The sequence below is a fragment of the Rutilus rutilus genome, assembly GCF_951802725.1.
Source record: "Rutilus rutilus genome assembly, chromosome: 2".
Classification (NCBI taxonomy): Eukaryota; Metazoa; Chordata; class Actinopteri; order Cypriniformes; family Leuciscidae; genus Rutilus; species Rutilus rutilus.
Genome location: NC_140210.1, coordinates 8,489,822 through 8,510,314, shown reverse-complemented (window position 1 = coordinate 8,510,314; position 20,493 = coordinate 8,489,822). Strand labels below are relative to the sequence as shown.

Sequence of the window (20,493 nt, the reverse complement as noted above, 5' to 3'; positions counted from 1 at the left end):
TAACTTTAGTAACATTTCTTACTTGAATACTGCTGTTAAATGCTCTGGCGGACTGTGTACAGCTCACTCAGGGCGGGTCTATGCTAATAGGGCAGAGTCAGTCAGCAGTCGTGGGCGGGGCCTGTGTAATGTTATGTCACATTGCACAGAAACTGAAAAAGGCTTATCCTGAGACACTGCTTATGATTTATGGGGATTAAAAAAAGGAGTGGGTAAATTTTTACCATTAAAGGTTGTAAAGGTTCAGATTACTCGCGGCTCGGTTTTTATCACGGTTTTAGGGTCACAGTTTCGGTGCGGTACGTGCTATGTTCAGGGGGGGAAAAAGACTACTCTCAAATAAAAATAAAGAAAATAAGAATAATCAAACTACAAGCAATGGCACAAATAAATTCAATAGAGCAAAGAAAAAAACAGTGCTTTTCGGGTTTCTTTGGTAGATCTAACAATATTTTTCTGGTACGCAAATTGAACTAAGTAATGTAAAAATGTAAATCTAATGTAAAACTAAATTACATATAATCTTCACTGTAGAAATGAAATAAAGATTAATCATTAAGTTACAAAAGCTATTCATTTTTAAGAGCAGTGATTTCCTTGTCATTTGCTGTTTGATTAACATTAAAAACACAGAGCAGGAATATTAAGTGCTGCTGTCACTTTAAGACCTGATACACAGATCCAGTATACTAATACTGATACACATGTGTTGTCTTTATCTAATGTTTACGTTCACTTAAGACATAACCTACTTTGTTTGCTAGGATACTTGCCAAGACAGGCATGTTGACAATTTTTGTGTGAATTTGTCTGTTCAAGCCCAAGATTTGAAAGAGAACTCAATATTTCTGCATTTGAATGTTTAAATTGGCAAGGCTTAATGAGTTTAAACACAGATTTAACCCAACGTGTGCTAGTCAGGTCTCACCTGCGCTCTTCAGATGCTGAAATCTGTAAAAATCAATTGGTGTGGGTTAATGAAAACCAAAAGCGTTCAACATAACAAATGTGTTATGTATATACTAATGAATTATCATAATGTTTTGGAAATCTTCAATTTAGAGGCCTTATTTATTCATTTTTGTATACATTTTTAGTTCCATATAAATCAAATTATCATGACATTACCATCTGGTACCATACCATTTCTATAAGGGAAGTCCTTTAAAAACGCTTAACTTAAACTCCACCCACGAAGACGTCATCATAACTCTTCCCAGGAGTTTCAGGGGTTTCTCAACTTCAGCTGACAGTGAACTTCCCAACTATGATTTGGTCTCTTACTGACATCCATTGGTCAAATAAAGAATGACAACCATTCCAAGTCTTCAAATGTTTTTACACATTCTATTTTTGCCTATACGTCTCTATTCTAAATTCTGTATGTTTTATTATTGTGAAAATGGATTCACTAAGAGCAAAAACATTGGCACATGTTGATAATTAAATATGGACAAATAAGTAAGTTTTAAAGTTGGTTTATACCTAAAAATCTATACTGTTTATATGATGGAAATCTTAAAATAGTTAAAGGTCAATCATGTCTAAAGTGCAAGCCTCGATTTGTTACTTCCTTCAGTGTGACTCAGCGAGATTAGACACGTCCAACCACACATACAGAGCACAGCCAAGACACACCCATACGAACATAACGAACACCACCTGCATATGAACACGGATCTGCAATAATGCACTTAAACAGATGCAGGAGTATAGACTGTTTATACAGAAACATGTACACTACCCGTTTAGTCTTACATTGCGCATTGTTTTAAACACAACTTAAAGTATTTGGACAGTTACAGCACACTTTGCAAAAAAAATAAAAATAAAAACTGAAAATAGAAACAAAATATCAGACAAAGTGGCATGAGAAAGCTACACATATACTGTTCAAAATATATGGTATATGTCCACAAAGTATATGGACACTTTCTGGTTGTCAAAGGCTATAGTATAAGCAAAGTCTCTTTCAAGGATATCTATATATTGTTATATCTGTAGTCTACATTGTCATAGTTATTGTAGTGAACAACACCTGGTAGGTCACCTGTGAGAACTTGAGGGGAAATTACTTCATACATGCACACAAAAAAAGATTACATAACTATGCACTTGGTTTGATGTTTATTAAAATAGTATTCAAAGATATTCCAATATTACCATGGCACTTGCCATGGAGCAAGCATGTTTTGGTAGGCTACTTTTTGTAAGTTTGCTTGGTTCATGAATATGGAAATCATTCAGTTCCATATAAACCAAATTTCCATGTTGTACCATGGGAAGTCCTTTAAAAACGTTTACCTTAAACTCCACCCAATGAAGACGTCATAATAACTCTTCCCTGGAGTTTCAGGGGTTTCTCAACTTCAGCTGACGGTGAAATCACTTGGTGTGGGTGAAACCAAACGCGTTTAACATTCAGCGTTCGCCTCGCTTGTAGACCCCCATTGGAAGGAGGCGATTTCAGAATCCGTGTTCAGTTTTAAATTCTAGTCCCGTGTTGAATCACAGTCGCACCATGGCTGCTGTGAAAGCGCTTCAACAGTGGTGCAAAATCCAGTGTGCAGGATACCGGGACGTGTCGATCACCAACATGACCACATCTTTCCGGGACGGTTTGGCGTTCTGCGCTCTAATTCACAAACACAGACCGGAGTTGATGTAAGTAACATCCCCCACAGAACAAACGCGCGGTTCGGTGCTGCTGCATTGTGCTCGGAAAAGCACCGCTCCTGAACTTTGGACGAACGTTTAATTGCTAAACATTCGAACGTAGAGTTTGTTTACAGTTTATTCCTCCTATCAGCCTTAAGATCGTTTAGATTTGTGGTTAGAACGAGGGCGTAACACTTAGAACATTTAGAACATAGGATGGCATGTAAAGTTGTATTACTTTAGAAACATGAGACCTTTTAGAATTTAGGGTGAAGAAATGTAGGCTATCAGTGATCAAAATGGGAATTTTTAGAGCTTAAGAACTTTAGAATTTAGGAAGAGAACATTGGTACTTTTAGTACCATTATTAAATGTTTAGTCCTTCATGACTTAGGATATGAACAACTTCTTGAATTTAGGACCAGCACTTAAAACTTGGATTACATTATAACTTAGTACAAGAATATTGACATTTTTAGAATTCCAAACTAGATGTTGAAGCTTTTAGAACTTTGGATGACATTAAAACCTATTTTACATCTTGGGAAACCGAGTGTGCTTGAAATACTCGAAACTTTGTGTTTATTCAATGTTTACGCCATGTCTTGCAACATTCTAGTTGTTTCAAGTGATCTGGCACTTGTTTGTTGACATTGCATTGGTACATGCTTGTGATTTGTGTTTGTATTAGTGTACGATTTACTTTGTTAATATTTAGCATGGGAAATTCCTTTTTCTTTTCACTCTCTTACAGAGACTTTGACTCTTTGAGCAAGGAAAATGTTTACGAAAACAATAAACAGGTAAGATATTGTTCACTTTATAAAATGATCTCTTTATCAACCCTCATCACTTTTTTTCTGTAGTTTCCATTACCACAATATTTTACATTTATGACATTTATCCAACAAATTTAATTCATTTAGATACCTATTTTTTATTTTCTGATATCATAACCGTCTCCACAATTGTTAAAAAATGCACGTTCCCTCATATGACTAACAGCCCATCCAAAGTGATCATCAGCAATATGAAAAAAACGTTTTTTTATTCCCCAAATAACCTTTTTAGTGAACAGTTCTTAAAGGGATAGTTTACCCAAAAAATGAAAATTGTAATTTACTCACCATCAAGTCGTTCCAAACCTGTAAGAATTTCTTCTGCTGCTGAACACAAAAGAAGATATTTTGAAGAATATGGGAAAACAAACAGTTGATGGATCCCATTGACTTCTAGAAGTCTATAGAAGTCAATGGGGTCCATCAACTGTTTGGTTACCGACTTTCTTCAAAGTATCATCTTTTGTGTTCAACAGAAGAAATAAATTCATACAGTTTGGAACAAATTGAGGGTAAAGTAAATGATGAAAGAATTTACATTTTTGGGTGAACTATTTAAAAGAACCTTTTTCCATAATTAAGAAACTTTATGGAAAAGTTTATGGTCATGGAACAATCAATGCCGATAAAGAACCTTTTTTTTTTTTTAAGAGTGTTTGTAGGGTTCTTGGATTCGCTATACAGTTCTTCCAGGTTAAAAAAAAAAGTCATTGATACATAAGTTCCTTCAGATCACTATGTTGGTTTAGGCTTCTTTAAAGCATTTTTCCTAAAGAACTAGAGAATCAAAGTTCTTTGTGAAATATAAAAATGCTCACTTATGGCCTCAGCTAGTAAAAATGTTTTGGTTCTTTATTTGTAAGAGAGTAGACCAACAACTTTAAGTTTTTTGGGAAATGTCTTCATTCCAAGAATATCACAACCCCATCATTTTAACAGTTAGTATGTTTCCTAGACCGCTCATGGAGCTGTTTGACCCATATGTGGTTGACCAGGGCTAAGATGTGACAGATTGGATACATACTCCAGGCCTATTCTTCTGGGGTTTTTTGAGGCAGCTGAATCACATGTTGTGCTGTTGTAGACCATTATAAATCATCATCTGCACACACTTGTGTTCCTGTTTCCATGGAAAAGGGAATGCTGTCCAGAAGGGCATTGTTGTGAAAGAGGGAATACAATAATGAAAGTTCTACAAAAGAAAAGCTAATGAATAGCTTTTTGTGAATGCGAGGAAGACATTATCTTTCCAAACGAACACGTGTGAGAGACAGAGAAAGTGAAAGTGTTAAGGTAAGGTAATGCATGGTTAACAGGGTGGAGATTAAGTATAAGGTCAACAGAAACCTGGCACTGACTAAGAGTTTTTTTTATATATTTTTTTTTATTATTTCTTAACATTCTCAGATCTGTAGCGATTCATGGTCTTTGAATTGCATTTCCTGTTCTGTGAGTTGTTGAATGAATCTTTACAGAGAAATGTCTCCCCTTATTCCTCTCCATCTAGATTTTATCTAGATTTTTTTTTGTCTCCTTTTTTTTCTCTCTCTCTCATTGGTCATGTCTGCTCTTGTTTATTTTTGATCTAAGGGGGTTTTTTTTCTCCCAAAGAAATCCAGGCCAAGTTCACATTTTTGTGTGTGCATAATGGCATGGAGGAATTATAGTTCTTCCTCTGGGTGGAAAATCACCACAAATTATCAACTTTTTCCCAACGGTTCGTCGTTGTGAAATTTACATAAGATATGTGTCTGGTGACACATAAGTTGATCTGGTGACATTCACACCGTTATAAATAGTATAACACTGATCACTGATCCACAGAAAACAAAACTTGTTCACAAGTTCAAGTTTTAATAGCTAATGTCAATCAATATGTTCTGTGTAAGAGCTGATAAAAGCAGAAATATATATGTTTTGATTTGTAAACAAAAAAAACTTAAGTGTAATATTATTGTCTAGTTCCCCTTGTATTTTCTATAAGTTAATATTCATCAACACACTGCGTTTCCCTTTTGCAGCCTGCAGATATCAAAGATATGTTAAAATTTGGAATGATTTTTGCAGTTCTAGCACTTGATAATAGGGGTATATATAGACCTTATGTAGCTCCGCCCCTTTTCAGCGCTGCGCTCATTGTCTTTTGACTTCCGGTCTGTATTTTCACAGCGTTTTGCGTGTTTATTAATGAACGGCTCGTTTTAAAATCTTCCCGGTCGATTTACATTTGTTAAGTCATCTGCTTTAAACATTACAGTCCTCATGATAACTTTCGTTAACTTTACATTAAGTAAATCCACTTAAAAAGCTAATTACTCCTGGACAGAAATGCCATATAAATATACAGAGCGACCGCAAAACGGAAGTTAAAAGACAATTTTCCAAAGATGGCGGCGCCCTTGTTTCTCTGGTGCATAAGGTTTATAGGAATAGGAAATCCTCTAATTGTTCTGCTACACAGATTTTCCAGCGATAATGTCCACACACACACTGAAATACCCTTAGTGCTGAGAGTTGTGAAATTCTTACACCTCACATTATTTTAATTGTTTTGTATTTTTGTACCAGGCTTTCGAGGTGGCAGAGAATGAGTTGGGTATACCTGCCCTTCTGGATGCCGAAGACATGGTGGCTCTAAAAGTGCCTGATCGACTCAGCATTCTGACCTATGTGTCCCAGTACTACAATTATTTTCATGGACGTTCTCCCAGTAAGACATGCGTGCGCACATGAACATTATTTTTCACACATTTTATATTGTTGCGGCACCTCTCTTCCCAGTCAGTCAGTAACACTCTGTGATGAGATTCTCAAAATCATCGTGAGCTAAGTTGATCGTAGAGAGAATTGGTGGAAATGGTTCTACAATCTACTTAGGCTTATGATGTTTTGTGGAATCGCAGTCCAGTTTAGTTCCTGTCTTTATGAAGCACCTAATTCAGAAAAGCGCAATGTGCTCTCTGATTGGTCGGCTGGGGCGGTGTGTTGTGATTGGTCAACATCTTCGAGCGTGTTTGGGAAATCTCACTCCACTTTCCATAACCGCTAGTTTAAACACGCTACGAAAACTCAAGACTACAGTCAAGGTGTTTCAGGGAGTTCAGAAACTGATATAGAGAATAACTCTTTCTGGAGTGACCTTTTTAATGCTCAAACAGCAACATTACACCCTAAAGCATAATAGGTGCAAAAAAGCACAATATGTCCTCTAAAAAACATGTTTACCATGTGGTCATTTTTAGCATTGCTAAAACATTTCACTCTTTGGATGTGCAGTTGGAGGTTTGGGTGGGATTAAAAGATCAGCCGAAGAGTCTAATGAAGCGCCATCTGAGAAGAAGAACCAACCTGTCACAGCTAAAGTGTACGCTTCACCTAAACCAGCCACAGAGAATAAGACGCCGAAACCGGCAAACGAAAATAAGGTACAATATGGAATTTATCTGAGATTTGTCACCTCATATAGGAACTTTAAATTGTTTGACAGTTCTGTATTTTTGGTCAAGTGTGTGTGTAATGAGGGCACATGAACAATTTAACCCTGCCGTTGTCTTAGGTTACTTTATTCTGAGATAACTGATGTAAATATTGTTTTGCACATAATTATTGATTATTTGATTCATTGATAAAAACCCCTATTGAGGTGTTTGCACAGTGACTAATTGATTTATTTCTTTTTTGTCATTTCCAGAGAGAAGTTTTGGCTGAACGTGCCAATAAATCAGGAACTCTGAGCAGCAGCTGTACTGTTTGTAACCAACATGTTCACCTTGTGCAGCGCCACCTAGTAGATGGGAAACTGTACCACAGGAACTGCTTTAAGTAAGTCACTTCTGTTTTTTTGAGCCATTGATAATCCTTTTATTAATTTATTTTTAACTTTAAGTTTAAAAATAGCACATCAACTCCACATGACTAGTGAATCATGTTTGAATTGTCATTGCAATGCTTACTGTAATGTGGGGAGTTTTTTTTTTTGTTTGTAAAGCTGCCTTTCAGGTTTGCTTTATTGCTGTTCAACTATCATATTCATTGTTCATTGTTCATTTTTTATTGCCTGATCATTTAGTATGCATGACTAAAGGGGAGTGAAGATAAATATCTGTTGGACTAATATACTATAAATGTAATCATTCACGTCCTGATGTCTTGGAAAGCATTCCTAAGCATTTCATGATCAGATAGCTATACAATACAAGTATCCCTTTTAGACTTTTTTGACAATACAATGTTTATTTATATAGCACATTTAAAAACAACTGAGGTTGACAGAATTGCTGTACAATAAAAGCATACAAACCAAACAAACATAAGATGCACACAAAAAGGCAGGGAAGATTCAATGATTCAAGGAAGGTTAAAAGCTGATGAAAATAGGTGAGTTTTAAGTCGAGTTTTAAAAATCGAAATAGAAGGGGCAGTTCTAATATGAATCGGGAGACTGTTCCGGAGTTTGGGACTCACTGGCAATTGCAAATGCATGGTTTCCTCTGTGTTTAAGTCTGGATTGGGTTTTCTAAGTGTTTTATTTCAACCTTCCTTTTCAACAGATGCAGAGAGTGTTCCACTATTCTTCTCTCTGGCACGTACAAGGCTGGAAAAGAACCAGGCACTTTCATCTGCAAGACGCACACAAGCACAGATAAGCCTGTAACAGCGCCAACCACACACATCACAGTGCCTCCACCGAAGACGCAGTCTACCTTTATAACCAAGACTATCCAGAATGCATCAGGTGGAGGTACTGGAAAATCTGGTTTAACACCTAACGCATCTAAACCGGGTTGGCTGGCCGATAAAAGTGACCATACACCCACCCGTGGGTTAGCTGTCACAACTACTCCAGCAGTTCAGCTCAAGCCAGTACCAAAAACAACTCCAACACCAGAGACAACAACTGTGAAAACCTCTTTTAACCCCAAAACACCCACGGAGCCTCTTAAAGCTGCAAGCAACAGTGTACAGAAGAACCAAGATGCCAGAAAGAGGTGAATGTCTTTCAGTTCGGTATTTTGACACTTTATTTGTGAAATTGTTATATTTTGGATAAAAGATAGTTTGTGACCAATATTGACTATTAGTGTAAAAGTGTGTTTCTCTTGTATTTCGGATCAGTGTTGTTAATGTAAAATGAAACTATTAAAAATAGTTTTCGGTTTGAAATTAAGCTGAAATAAATTTATAAATATTAGATGAAAAACTTAAATGAAAATATAAATGTGGCCTGGTCAATTAACTTAAATAGGTTTAAGTTAAAGTACCAAAATGCCTTTTTAAAACTCAAATAAAAATAAATGAAATCTATATGGAATTTAAAAAAAAAAAGATAAAATAGATAAAAATCACTAAAGGCATTAGAAAATTACTATAATTTCAGCTAAACTGAAAATATAGTTCTGTAAGAGTACTATAATAGTGCTAAATTTCAATTTCATCAGTTTTGTTAAGAAGTTATTGTTTATCAGATTGTTGGATTGTATTTAGGGATGCATGATATATCAGTATCATGTCTGCTAATATTACAACTTTTAATTTATTAGTATCAATCAGAACTAGACATGCTGTATATTGGATATTTAATTGTGCATGCTCATTTCCCCAATTTTTACATTTTTAGATTTCCCTTTACTGTCATCTACCGTTGTGATGCCTAAACTCACTTAAGCATTTAAGGGGCGTTTAAATGACACCGTTTTCTACAATAAACTTAAAACGTTTCATGTGTTTTGGCTGTTCATTTACATGACAATGGAGATTTGGAGCCTGAAAATGCGAACTGTCAAAAACGAGTTTCAAAGAGCAAGTTTTTGAAAATGATACCATTATCGTCTCCGTGTAAACTACAAAAACGATGTCATGCACATGCGTATTGCTTGTTCAGTCTATAAGCGTGTAGTGTTTCTTCACAATGTGACATCGCCAACTATTGGCTTGGCATGAATAAAACAGCATTTTAGTCGTTTCATGGATCCATGCGAACGGGATCGTTTTGACAACGTTGTCGTCTGTACGTTTTAAAAACGCAAAGGAAATGTAATGCATTTACCCTAAAGCCTGTTGATTTTTAGTTTTTAGTGGGGTTTTTTTTGTTGTTTTTTTCACAAAATGTAATTTTAATGTTGCCCATTTATTGGATATCGACCATAACTTGACAATGTTTAGCTTATTGTACTGACCAGAACATTAATATTTTTTTCCCTTTTCTTTGTTAGATTCTTCGAGCCTAGCAGTACTGTGCCTGAAAGTAAGAGCACCCCATCATACACCTCAACTACACCTGTGAGTACAGTACGTGTTACTCCTACAACAGAGAGTACAACGCCTAGAGTCACTGCTGGAGCTGGAGCAGGTAAAAAAAGAGTCCTGCTACGGGTGGGAGACTGGGCAAAAACACAGGACACAGAAAAAGAGGAGGAGAATGAAAAGGAGAAAGCCAAGGCTGTGATCGGAAAGATGGTGACGGTGGAAAAAAATAATAACAGCTTGTCTCCGAGTCCAGCTGGGCTGAAAGCAAGCAGCAGGTGAGCTACATTCACCTATATAAAGCACATTACATACTTGGCCTTTATTTGATCAATTGTTTTCGTAGGGTGGAAGTATACAAGGGTCATAAAACAGAATTATAGCCTCTATGTACTCAAGCATGTTGAGTATTGTTTAAATCCATCTTGAAGTGTTGACGTGTTGGTGTAGGCACATCCATTAACACGTTCTCGTCACACTTTGGTTTCCATAGTAATGTTTCCCCTGTGGAATCGGGTGCTAAAGGCACCTTTGGTAGGGCGCGTCTCAAAGCACCGGATGCCGACGTGAAACCTACTGCCCCCGCTGCTACAGCGCCATCCTGGATCAAAGATAATAAAACCTCACCCAGGCCTGTGAGCACGCTGGCGTCCGACAGCAAGGGTGAGGAAGACAAACTCGCCTATACAACGGTCACTTCATTGCAGAGAGAGTTGTGCTTGACGGATATGATTTTTTGTACCTTTTGATATGTTATGTTAATATAGATACTTAAAAATAATCCTCACTTTACAGTGACTTTAAAATAGGATATTTTTGATCAACACATTTCTGTAAAACAAATAGTCCCTCATTGGTGTGTAGTGGACACTAAAATAGGGAGGAAAAGCACCATCTGTGTTAGATTTATTTATTTATTATGGTTATTTTTATTATACATTTTATTGTAATATAAAATGGAAATATCATGTCACATTTCCTTTTGAGGTATAAAATAAACTGTTGTTAAAGTTCTTTTTACACCTTCAAAAAGTGAAAGAGCAGGTGTTTTAAAAAGGAGAAAAAGACAGTTACAGTTATTATACTTTGTGTAATGTGATTTATCCAGGCAGGATAAATATGATGATCAAAACTTGACAGTAAAGATATTTATAATGATGTTTGGGGTCCGTTGTTATTTAAACAAAAAGAATTGAATGCTTTATTCAACAAGGATGCGTTAAATTGATAAAAAGTGACAGCCATTTATAGTATTACAAAAGGTTTCTTTTTTAAATAAACTTTCTATTCATCAAAAAATTCTGAAAAAAAAAAAAATACATATCTTAGTATCCACAAGATATTAAGCAGTAATGATGAACAATAAGAAATGTTTCTTGACCAGCAAATCAGCATATTAGAATGATTTCTGAAGGATCATGTGACACTGAAGACTGGAGTAATGATGCTGACAATTCAAAAGCATAAAAATGGAAACGTATTCAAATATTTACAGAATATATTTGTAGTAGACTTTGTATAACATTATAAATGTCTTTGCTGTCAATCAATCAATTTAATGCATCCTTTCTCTAATAAAAGTATTCATTTATTTAAATAAAAAAAAAAAACCAGTTGTTAGCCAAAAATCTGATTTGATTGACTGGTACGAATGTTAATCTAAGACCAACAAGGAAGCTGATGTAGGAACATATCCTGCCTGGGTAAATCACATTACATAAAGTATAATAACTGTAACTGTCTTTTTCTCATTTTTAAAATACCTGCTCAGTCACTTTTTAAATGGTGTAAAAATGTATGTAAACTTTACAAATCTTTTGATGTAATTTCAGAAAATGATACAGCTCCATCTGGCTGGAGGTCCTTGCTCAAGCCTGTGAAGTAAGTTTGCTAATTTCTGTCATCTCTCCAAATGAAACCAGCTTGCTTCTGACCTTTTTACTAATACTGCCTTGTTCTTTAGTGTGGAATGAATTTATGAATAATTTTTTCATGTTCTTTCTCAGTAAAATCATTTATTATCATCTTCTCTTCTTCTATATGATTTCCCTAACCAAATCATCCTGCTCTTCATTGATTAACCGCTTCGTTCTCCAGAAGGTCTGTCCCTCCCACTTCTTCACAATCTGTTGTGATTGGTTTTCTTGCTGGGCGTGTAAAACTGCTGCGCCCAATAAGACCAGCAGTGGGTCGTATCTGAAACTTCCCAGAGCGATAGAGCTCAGTGCCCATGCACTTCCCCATGAAGATCTTTTGCCTGTAAATACCCCCTTTAAATTCCTGCTCCACCCTCCCATACTTTCCCCCTTCAGAGGTGAGAGAAGTGATGCTAAATATTTAGTGGCTGAGAAACACAGCAGAAAAGTTTAATATCTTTCTCTTATTTCCTTTATTTTTTTTTAAGAACTCCTCCCAGTACTATAGAAAGCACCGGCTCACCCTCCAAGAGGCCGGAAGCAGCAGCAGCTTCTCCACGGACATCAGGTCTGGGAATCACCCCAGCATCCATTCCTGCTCCATCTACCACCAGCATCTCCATCAGCATCTCCACCAGCATCAGCTCCCCAAAAGGGCCCTCACCTAGCCCGACGAACAACAGGCCTAAAACTAGTGGTAAGGCCTTTGGAAAAGTTGAGGAAATGGAATATTTCTTTATTCAAAAGGTCACATAAGAACAAGTACTTGTTCCGGCAAAAATGTTCTTGCATAGATTTACCAGTCAAAAGTTTGAAAACAATAATAAAAAAAGCAATGAATTTTATGAGGGTTAAGCATAAGCTTGAAAGTATGAGTTTATAATAAAATATTACAAATATAATGTGAGGGTTGTGCTTGTAACAAAATAGTGATATAAATGTATGCATAAATACCATGATCAAGATACAATACCTTCTCTGAAAACCAGTGTTTTCCCTATTATTTTTATATACTATTCTAGAGTTTAATATTTGGAATTAGCCCTTTTTTATGTTTTCAGGTTTCATTTGAAAGTTTCAGTAATCTAGTAATCGGATTTTGTCATTTTCATTTATTTTCCTTTTTAATTTTTTGTTTCAGTTTTAGTCATTGTAGTACTTAAAATAATTTCCATAATTCCAACATTTCTAATTTTTCTTTAAGGTTTTTAAGTTAAAGTTTTGCAGTTAAAGTTTTGCGCATATATATATATATATATATATATATACAGTACCAGTCAAAAGTTTGGAAACATTACTATTTTGAATGTTTTTGAAAGAAGTCTCTTATGCTCATCAAGCCTGCAGTTAAAAAAAACCTAAAAAAAAAAAAAACCCAGTAATATTATGAAATATTATTACAATTTAAAATAATGGTTCTCTTTTTTAATATACTTTAAAATGTAATTTATTTTTGGGATGCAAAGCTGAATTTTCATCAGCAAGTACTCCAGTCTTTGGTGTCTTATGATCCTTCAGAAATCATTCTAATATGCTGATTTATGATCAATGTTGGAAACAGTTGTGCTGCTTAATATTTTTTTATAACCTGAGATACTTTTTTCAGGATTATTTGATGAATAAAAAGTTAAAAAGAACTGTATTTATTTAGAATAGAAATCTTTTGTAACAATATACACTACCGTTCAAAAGTTTGGGAATTAAGAAATTAGTACTTTAATTCAACAAGGATGCGTTAAATTGATAAAAGGTGATGGTAACGATTTATATTGTTAGAAATGTTTTTATTTTGAATAAATGCTGTTTTTATGAATAAATGCTGTTAACGTTTTACTCATCAATGAATCCTGAAAAAAGTATTCCAAAAAAATATATTAAACAGCACAACTGTTTCCATCGTTGATAATAACTGAGTATCAAATCAGCATATTAGAATGATTTCTGAAGGATCATAAGACACCAAAGACTGGAGTACTTGCTGATGAAAATTCAGCTTTGCATCACAAAAATAAATTACATTTTAAAATATATTAAAAAAGAGAACCATTATTTTAAATTGTAATAATATTTCATAATATTACAGTTTTTTTTTTGTTTTTTAACTGCAGGCTTGATGAGCATAAGAGACTTCTTTCAAAAACATTAAAAATAGTAATGTTTCCAAACTTTTGACTGGTACTGTATATGTATATGTAGCTTCTCAGGTAAATATATCTTGTGAAACAAAATCAAGATACTGATTTAAGGATATTTTTGCAGCGTATGGAAACCATATATTTACATATCAGGATATATACATAGTCCTTCAAAGTTATTTCAAACAATATCAACTTAAATCCATGGCACAGTGTCCAAAATCCAAGGTAATACCATGATACTTTTTGTAAGGGTGCCAGGTACAGCCAAACTTGCATTAAAATGTTAACATTAATATTAAATGCATTAACATGAATAGGGGAGCACTGCATGCATCGTTTTTTATTTTTTTTAGTTTCTCCGTTCATCCGTCTGTTTTCCTCTGTCTTTCTTCCAGACTCCAGCAGTGGCAGCAGTGTTTCTCCGGTTAGTCCCTCAGGGACTGAAACTCACAAATCGCACAAGGTGTGTGTCAAAACAATAATTACATGTGTTATCTGCATTTCTGTCTGCACTGATGTGTGTGTTGAGGGATTATTTTGTCAAGGGGCCTATTTAGACTGTTTTGGAGAGTCAAAGGGACCCTTTGGGGCACAGTTATCTTTGAATAGACTACTACAATCAAAACAGAGTGACTTCATAGTAAACGCAGACTTTTGAACCATCTATTCAGTTCCTCATATAGACTAAAAAAAGCATTGAAAGGAATAAATAAACCACTTAGGATCTGTATAGAGTAATATGTGCCAAAGTTCACATTTGACATTGTGTGTCTGTTTGCTTTAGCCGGGTTACATTCCAAAAGAAGACATTCAGAAAGAGCTGAAGGAAATTGAGATGCAAATGAACGAGTTGCAGAAAAGAGGAGTAGACCTGGAACAACAACTCAGACAAAGTGATGAGGGTCTGTACAATACACACACACACACTTAAAAAACAAACAAAAAAACTGCTCATCTTTTACAGTTGTTCAAATAAATTGATGGGATACATAGAGACTCGCATGACAAAGAAAGAATTATTTTACTGAGAAGTTGATCTGTTCATTATAGCCTTTTGCCAGATCCACTTCTCAGTCAAATAATTCTTCCGGTCACATTATTTTGCAAAATAAAGATACATATTATGAATTAAGTTTACAAACTTTTCACATTCTATAAAAAAAAAAAATAGTTGAAATTGGAAGTCGTATTTTCTTCCCGGTTGTGACGTGTGAAACGTTTTCTGTAGGACGGGAATTGATTAGATCATTGTCATTTGCTATGGACACACTTCAGTCTGTGGTGATGCATTTCCACAGTTATCAATATCGCGATTCTAGTCAAGTTTTTCATAAAAAAAAAAAAAAAAATGAATACACATTTGTATATATTGTTATATTACCTTGTCAGTAAATGATAGAAAACAAATGAACACTGCTGCGAGGGTGTTTCTAATACAACGGAGGGTGTGAAGGCAAATTTGACATTTTTCTCTCTTCTGACCAACGTAATCAATCTCTATTTTTAATTTCTCTTTTGGAAAGTCCTGGAAACTCTTATCAGAATTTTTTTTTTTTTTTTGCTATTGGAGCAAATGGAAAAACTAAAATTATATTTGCTGTCGTCTCTCCCGTTCGCCACTATAGACATTTACCCAACTATGCCGACTATGCTTCTGAGAACCCCCGGAAATGTGAAAAGAGTCCATTGCTGTGATGTCATTTGAGTGACAGGTTGCCCCGCCCTCGCGTCAGTGAACACATCATTAGAGAAGAGATGTTTTGCAAGAGGGAGGGGAAGTTATTTTGATTGAAGATTGAGGGAATTATTATTATTTATTTTTTTATAATTTATAATAATACTGAAATATTCAATGGTAATAAAAAAAACAAAAAAAAAAAACAAGACTTGTCAATTTAGAATTTCATAGTGACTTTAATCGAAGTCCCTTAAACTTGGATGTTGTCCTCTGGTGCTCCAGCAGGTGGAGACAAACACTACAAATGTAGATTCTCAGCTCTTTAACTTTTCTTACATTTCTTTTTTTTATTTCTTCAGACGGAGAAGATGAGACAGTAATGAATGACTTAATGGTGGACTGGTTTACCCTCATCAGAAACAAACAGGTCTACATGAGACGCGAATCCGAGCTTGTGTACATGTATGTGCAAACTGTTGAATGCTGATAGTGAATATCCTGTATTTCTGAACGCTCTATGTATTAAACGGGGTTATTATCTGTGATTTGTGTTATGATAGTGCCAAGACGCAGGATCTAGAAGAAGAGCAGCCCAGCGTTGAGGCCGAGCTCAGGAGACTGATGGAGAAACCAGGTCGGTACAACACTGGGAAAAAGTCTGAACATCATCCACTTGGTTTAATATTTTGTTTGTATAATGCTGTTGCATTCATACTTTTTGGGGTCACTAATTAATCTTGTGCTGATGAAGCTTTGTGTAGACTATTGTAGTCAACACAGACAACTAACTGCCTGATTTGGTCTTATTCAAGAGGTCTACTTTTGTTTTAAAGGCTTCAGTGCTTCACATTTGAAGTAAAATCTAATCTAGCTATAAAATAATTTTTGTATCCTGCAGAGAATCTGAAGACCTACCGCGAGCGTAAACGAGAGGAAGAGCTGATGGCCAAACTTATGGAGATAGTTAATGACCGGAACGCCATATTAGAGGGGTTGGATGAAGACAGACTGAGGTGTGCAGGAAGCAACATATATCATATCAGTCTATCTCGTATATCTATTTCATATCTATCTATCTATCTATCTATCTATCTATCTATCTATCTATCTATCTATCTATCTATCTATCTATCTATCTATCTATCTATCTATCTATCTATCTATCTATCTATCTATCTATCTATCTATCTATCTATCTTATCTATCTATCTATCATATCTTATATCTCATACATCCTATCATATATATAAATCTCATATCTTATCATATATCTCATACATCCTATCATATATATAAATCTCATATATCATATCATATTGCTTAATCTTGCCTAATCTTATTTTATTGCTTAATGTCGCATAAAGAAAATGTATACTATTTTATTCAGTGGTACTAATGTAATTTGGTATTTAATTTGGTTTGGATTGGAATGCTATTGGATAATATTATATTTTTATATTTATATTTATATTTATATTTTTCCTTGCACATACATCATTGGTTACATCAGCAGAAGAGTTTAAAATTACTACATTTTGATGACTTTTTTTGTTTTGTTTTATAAAATGCACAATATGACCAGGTACACTTCATTAAAATAAGTTATTTGTTTGTCTGTATTTAAATATTGTTTACATTGAACCAGAACACTACTGAATACCTGAAACCTTTACGTAATGTGACATTTGCGGCTCTTTTTACACTTGCATCCACAGGGAGGAAGAGGAGGATGAGGAGCTGAATAAGATGATGCAGAATCTTGGTAAGTATGATTATATAGCATCAAACCCTGAGAATAAAAATGTTTTCCCCCATAGGCCTTTGAAAGAGATGGAGCAAAAGTATTTAACATTTATCAATAAATAAAATTTTAAGGACTTAAAATTGACACAAATTTCCCCCGCTTTTCTTGTATAATAGATTAGATTACATTTCCCTAGCTAGAAACTGATTACTGTGCACCAGCTGGCTCCAATTTTAAAGAGGCAGAAATTTGCAGCCAACTCTATTTATTATAGTCCATTCTGTTAGATGATTCAAAATGAACATCCCTTCCTGTTTGCACATAATAAGAGGCTGGCAACAGAGAGGCAATTGTTTGTCACCATTTGTTCAATGATGGCACAGAGGATTATTATCGGTAATGTTTAGTGTCTGATTCTAGTCAACATAACAATATAAACAGATATATGTAGTTTGTAATTGTAAACCCTTTTAGGAAAGCTGACTGCACAAGAGATTTTACTCAAGGGCAACATTCTCATTTAAAGGCATTGATATCTGGTGTGCTAAATATGGAAAGCTCGGAAAGTTTTCTGATTAAAAACATGCATTAATTTCACAATGTTTGCACTTTTAACCCAGCATTTCAGTTTTTTTAGCTTCTATCACTGATGCTAAAACTAAAGTTTTCTATTTGGAAAAAACTAGCACCTGTTCAGCTCTCCGCCCACCAACTCTAAATGCTATGAATCTTGGGAGTAATTACTCAGTGCATGTTTATATATTCCATGTTTTGAAAGGCCAAACAGGAAAAGTAATTCTACCAATTTTGATTTAATGATCACTAATGGAAACCATAGGTATCTAGCTTTGGCTAATGATCCGCCCGCATTTTCAATACTAAAACGAGTTATTATAAAATGTATAATTTACCAACCCAATTAAACCAATGCATAAATGTGGGCAAAAGTCATAACCATTTGCAATTCATGACATAAAAACTGTCTGAAAGCCCTGGAAGCTGTTACTGATGTTCTGTGGAACCAAATGAGACTGTGGTCACCATTAGTACATGACCTCTTGAAATGAACTTTATCTTTATGTACCTTACAGTTAAGTATGGGTTGTGCTCTACCATTTGCAGATGTGAAGAAAGAAAAAGTCAAGAGAAAATCTTCCATATCCCGGTGGTTTAGCATAAAAAAGTAAACGGGCGTCTGCTGATGACTGCTCCTCATGGATTGTGTGTGTGTGTGTGTGTGTGTTTTGTCTCAGACAGAATGTTTCTGCTGCAGTTTGAGGTCAAAAATGATATTTTTGTAAAATCACATCATGTATTGTCACACTTCTCTTTTTTTCACATACTTTTGCACATTTTTCATCTGTCTCCTCATCTCCTGTCTTTGTAGGTGTGATATGTTCATTTGTTAGAAAACGTTTTGCACTTGAATCCTTTGAATAATGTAGATTGAATCTCTCAGTCAGTGTTTCATTAGGGAATTAAACGGTGTTGAGAGAAAGGAAGTCTTTACGTCATATTGATTCATATTGGATCAAAGCTGAAATGGACAGGTTGAGGTCCGACTGTACTATATTCACACTCTGATGCTTGACTTTTTTTTTTTTTTTAAACATGTATTTTTAGCTAAGAATATATTTCTTTCCTATTTGAATCATTTTAATGGTATTATCCAGGCACACTTATACTGTGTCAGCAGCAGGGGGCAGACAGCGACTGATTTCAGCGATAAGAAGCTGTTTGCCATCTAATTTCTCAACACACTGTAAGAGCACTGATTTAAAAGGGTCTTTTTAAGCAATTATTTAGGATTGTTCATTTTAAGAGTCTGTAATGTTGCTACGGAAGTAGGATTATGCTTTTAACCACTGCCCAGGTAGCTTTTTATTGATTTTTATTTGTTTATTTCCATAAATATGAATTGTCTGTTCTTTTTTTGCTGTATTTGATCAATCAGTACATCTTAAAATGTGTAACAAGCTGTTTAAGTATTTCGTTTTTTATTTTAATTTAAGCCAAAAGGTCTCCGTTTTTTTTTTTTTTTACCCAGTACCCAACATTTATTTCCAAACCTTTATACAGTGTACAATAAATTAATAATCAACTTGAATGCTTTTCTTTTCAGTCCATCTACAGTTATCAGCTGTAATTAAACAGTTTTTCTGATGCAGCACATTTTTCATTATTTTAGTTGCCTCTTGCCTTCCATTAGCAAGACGAATTTGTTTGCATATTTTTATCCACGATTGTTGTGTAAGCATTACAAATTTCCATTTTAAATGACTGCGTACTGCCTGCTGAAAAACAACCTTTACATTTAGGTATGACCGTTGTTGTTTTTTGCCAGGAAACTGCAAATCTGAGGCTCTGTAAATAAATTAAAAGGCCACCTTTTCATGTAATGGTAAAATGCCCTTTAATTGTAATATTTCAAAATACATACAATATTTTAACCTGCTTTCTATTTTTATATATGTTATATGCTGATTTGCTGCTCAAGAAACATTTATTTTTATCAATGTTTGATAAATAGAAGTTAAAAAGAACAAAAAAAAAATTCATAGATTTTTTTTTTTTTTTCGTAACAAGGTAAATGCCTTCTGTCAAATTTTGATCTCTGTCCTTGCTGAATAAAAGTATTAATTTCTTTAAAATGTATATGTATATGTAGAGTTCAGATGCAAAGGCCTCTAAGTGCCATCTGAAATTTTCTTCTAGAATGATAATTTTTAGTTCAGTAATGTCACTTAAATGACAATTAATAGGTAATTTTCATTGCCATTTAAGTGAAATTACTGAACTTAAATACATGAGCTTGATAAAAATGATCATTCTAGAAGAAAATTTCAGATGGCACTTAGAGGCTTTTGCATCTGAACTCTATATATGTTTATGTATATAATAAAATAAAAAAAATACATTTTAACTTCTATGTATCTATATATGAGACACCAAACTTTTGAACAGTAGAAAGTGGACATTGTAAAAAAAAACAAAAAACACCATAGCTGTTGAACTCCATGTCTCCTCCTGAATGGAATATCACGTTGATGCTTTTCAAGTGAGAGTAAATGCTCTTGGAAAACACCTAACAGTGCAGAATCCCATAATAACCTGAATGCTTGGTCTTATTTTGGGGAATCATGAAACGGACTTGGTACACTTTGTGTCTGTGTACACGTGGACTTACCTGACCAAGATTCATCTCAATAATGTATGTTAGCGTTTGTCTCTCAGCATGTTTGTGGGCTTCTAATGCACACAAATTTATTCCGGATCT

The 20,493-nt window shown here is 34.7% G+C and overlaps 1 protein-coding gene across 1 annotated transcript; it reads left to right on the top strand.

The window, feature by feature from the left end:
• The first annotated feature begins 2,321 nt into the window (after window positions 1-2,321).
• Window positions 2,322-19,222, top strand: micall2b (mical-like 2b). The gene is made up of 17 exons (XM_084401934.1): window positions 2,322-2,664; window positions 3,413-3,461; window positions 6,066-6,207; window positions 6,774-6,922; window positions 7,189-7,319; window positions 8,048-8,485; window positions 9,710-10,018; window positions 10,234-10,403; window positions 11,573-11,621; window positions 12,145-12,353; window positions 14,190-14,257; window positions 14,579-14,696; window positions 15,832-15,934; window positions 16,033-16,106; window positions 16,371-16,485; window positions 17,188-17,234; window positions 18,339-19,222. Exons 1-17 carry the CDS (start codon window positions 2,522-2,524, stop codon window positions 18,401-18,403), a joined length of 2,379 nt encoding a protein of 792 aa, XP_084258060.1. The 5' UTR covers window positions 2,322-2,521; the 3' UTR covers window positions 18,404-19,222.
• Window positions 19,223-20,493: the final 1,271 nt, after the last annotated feature.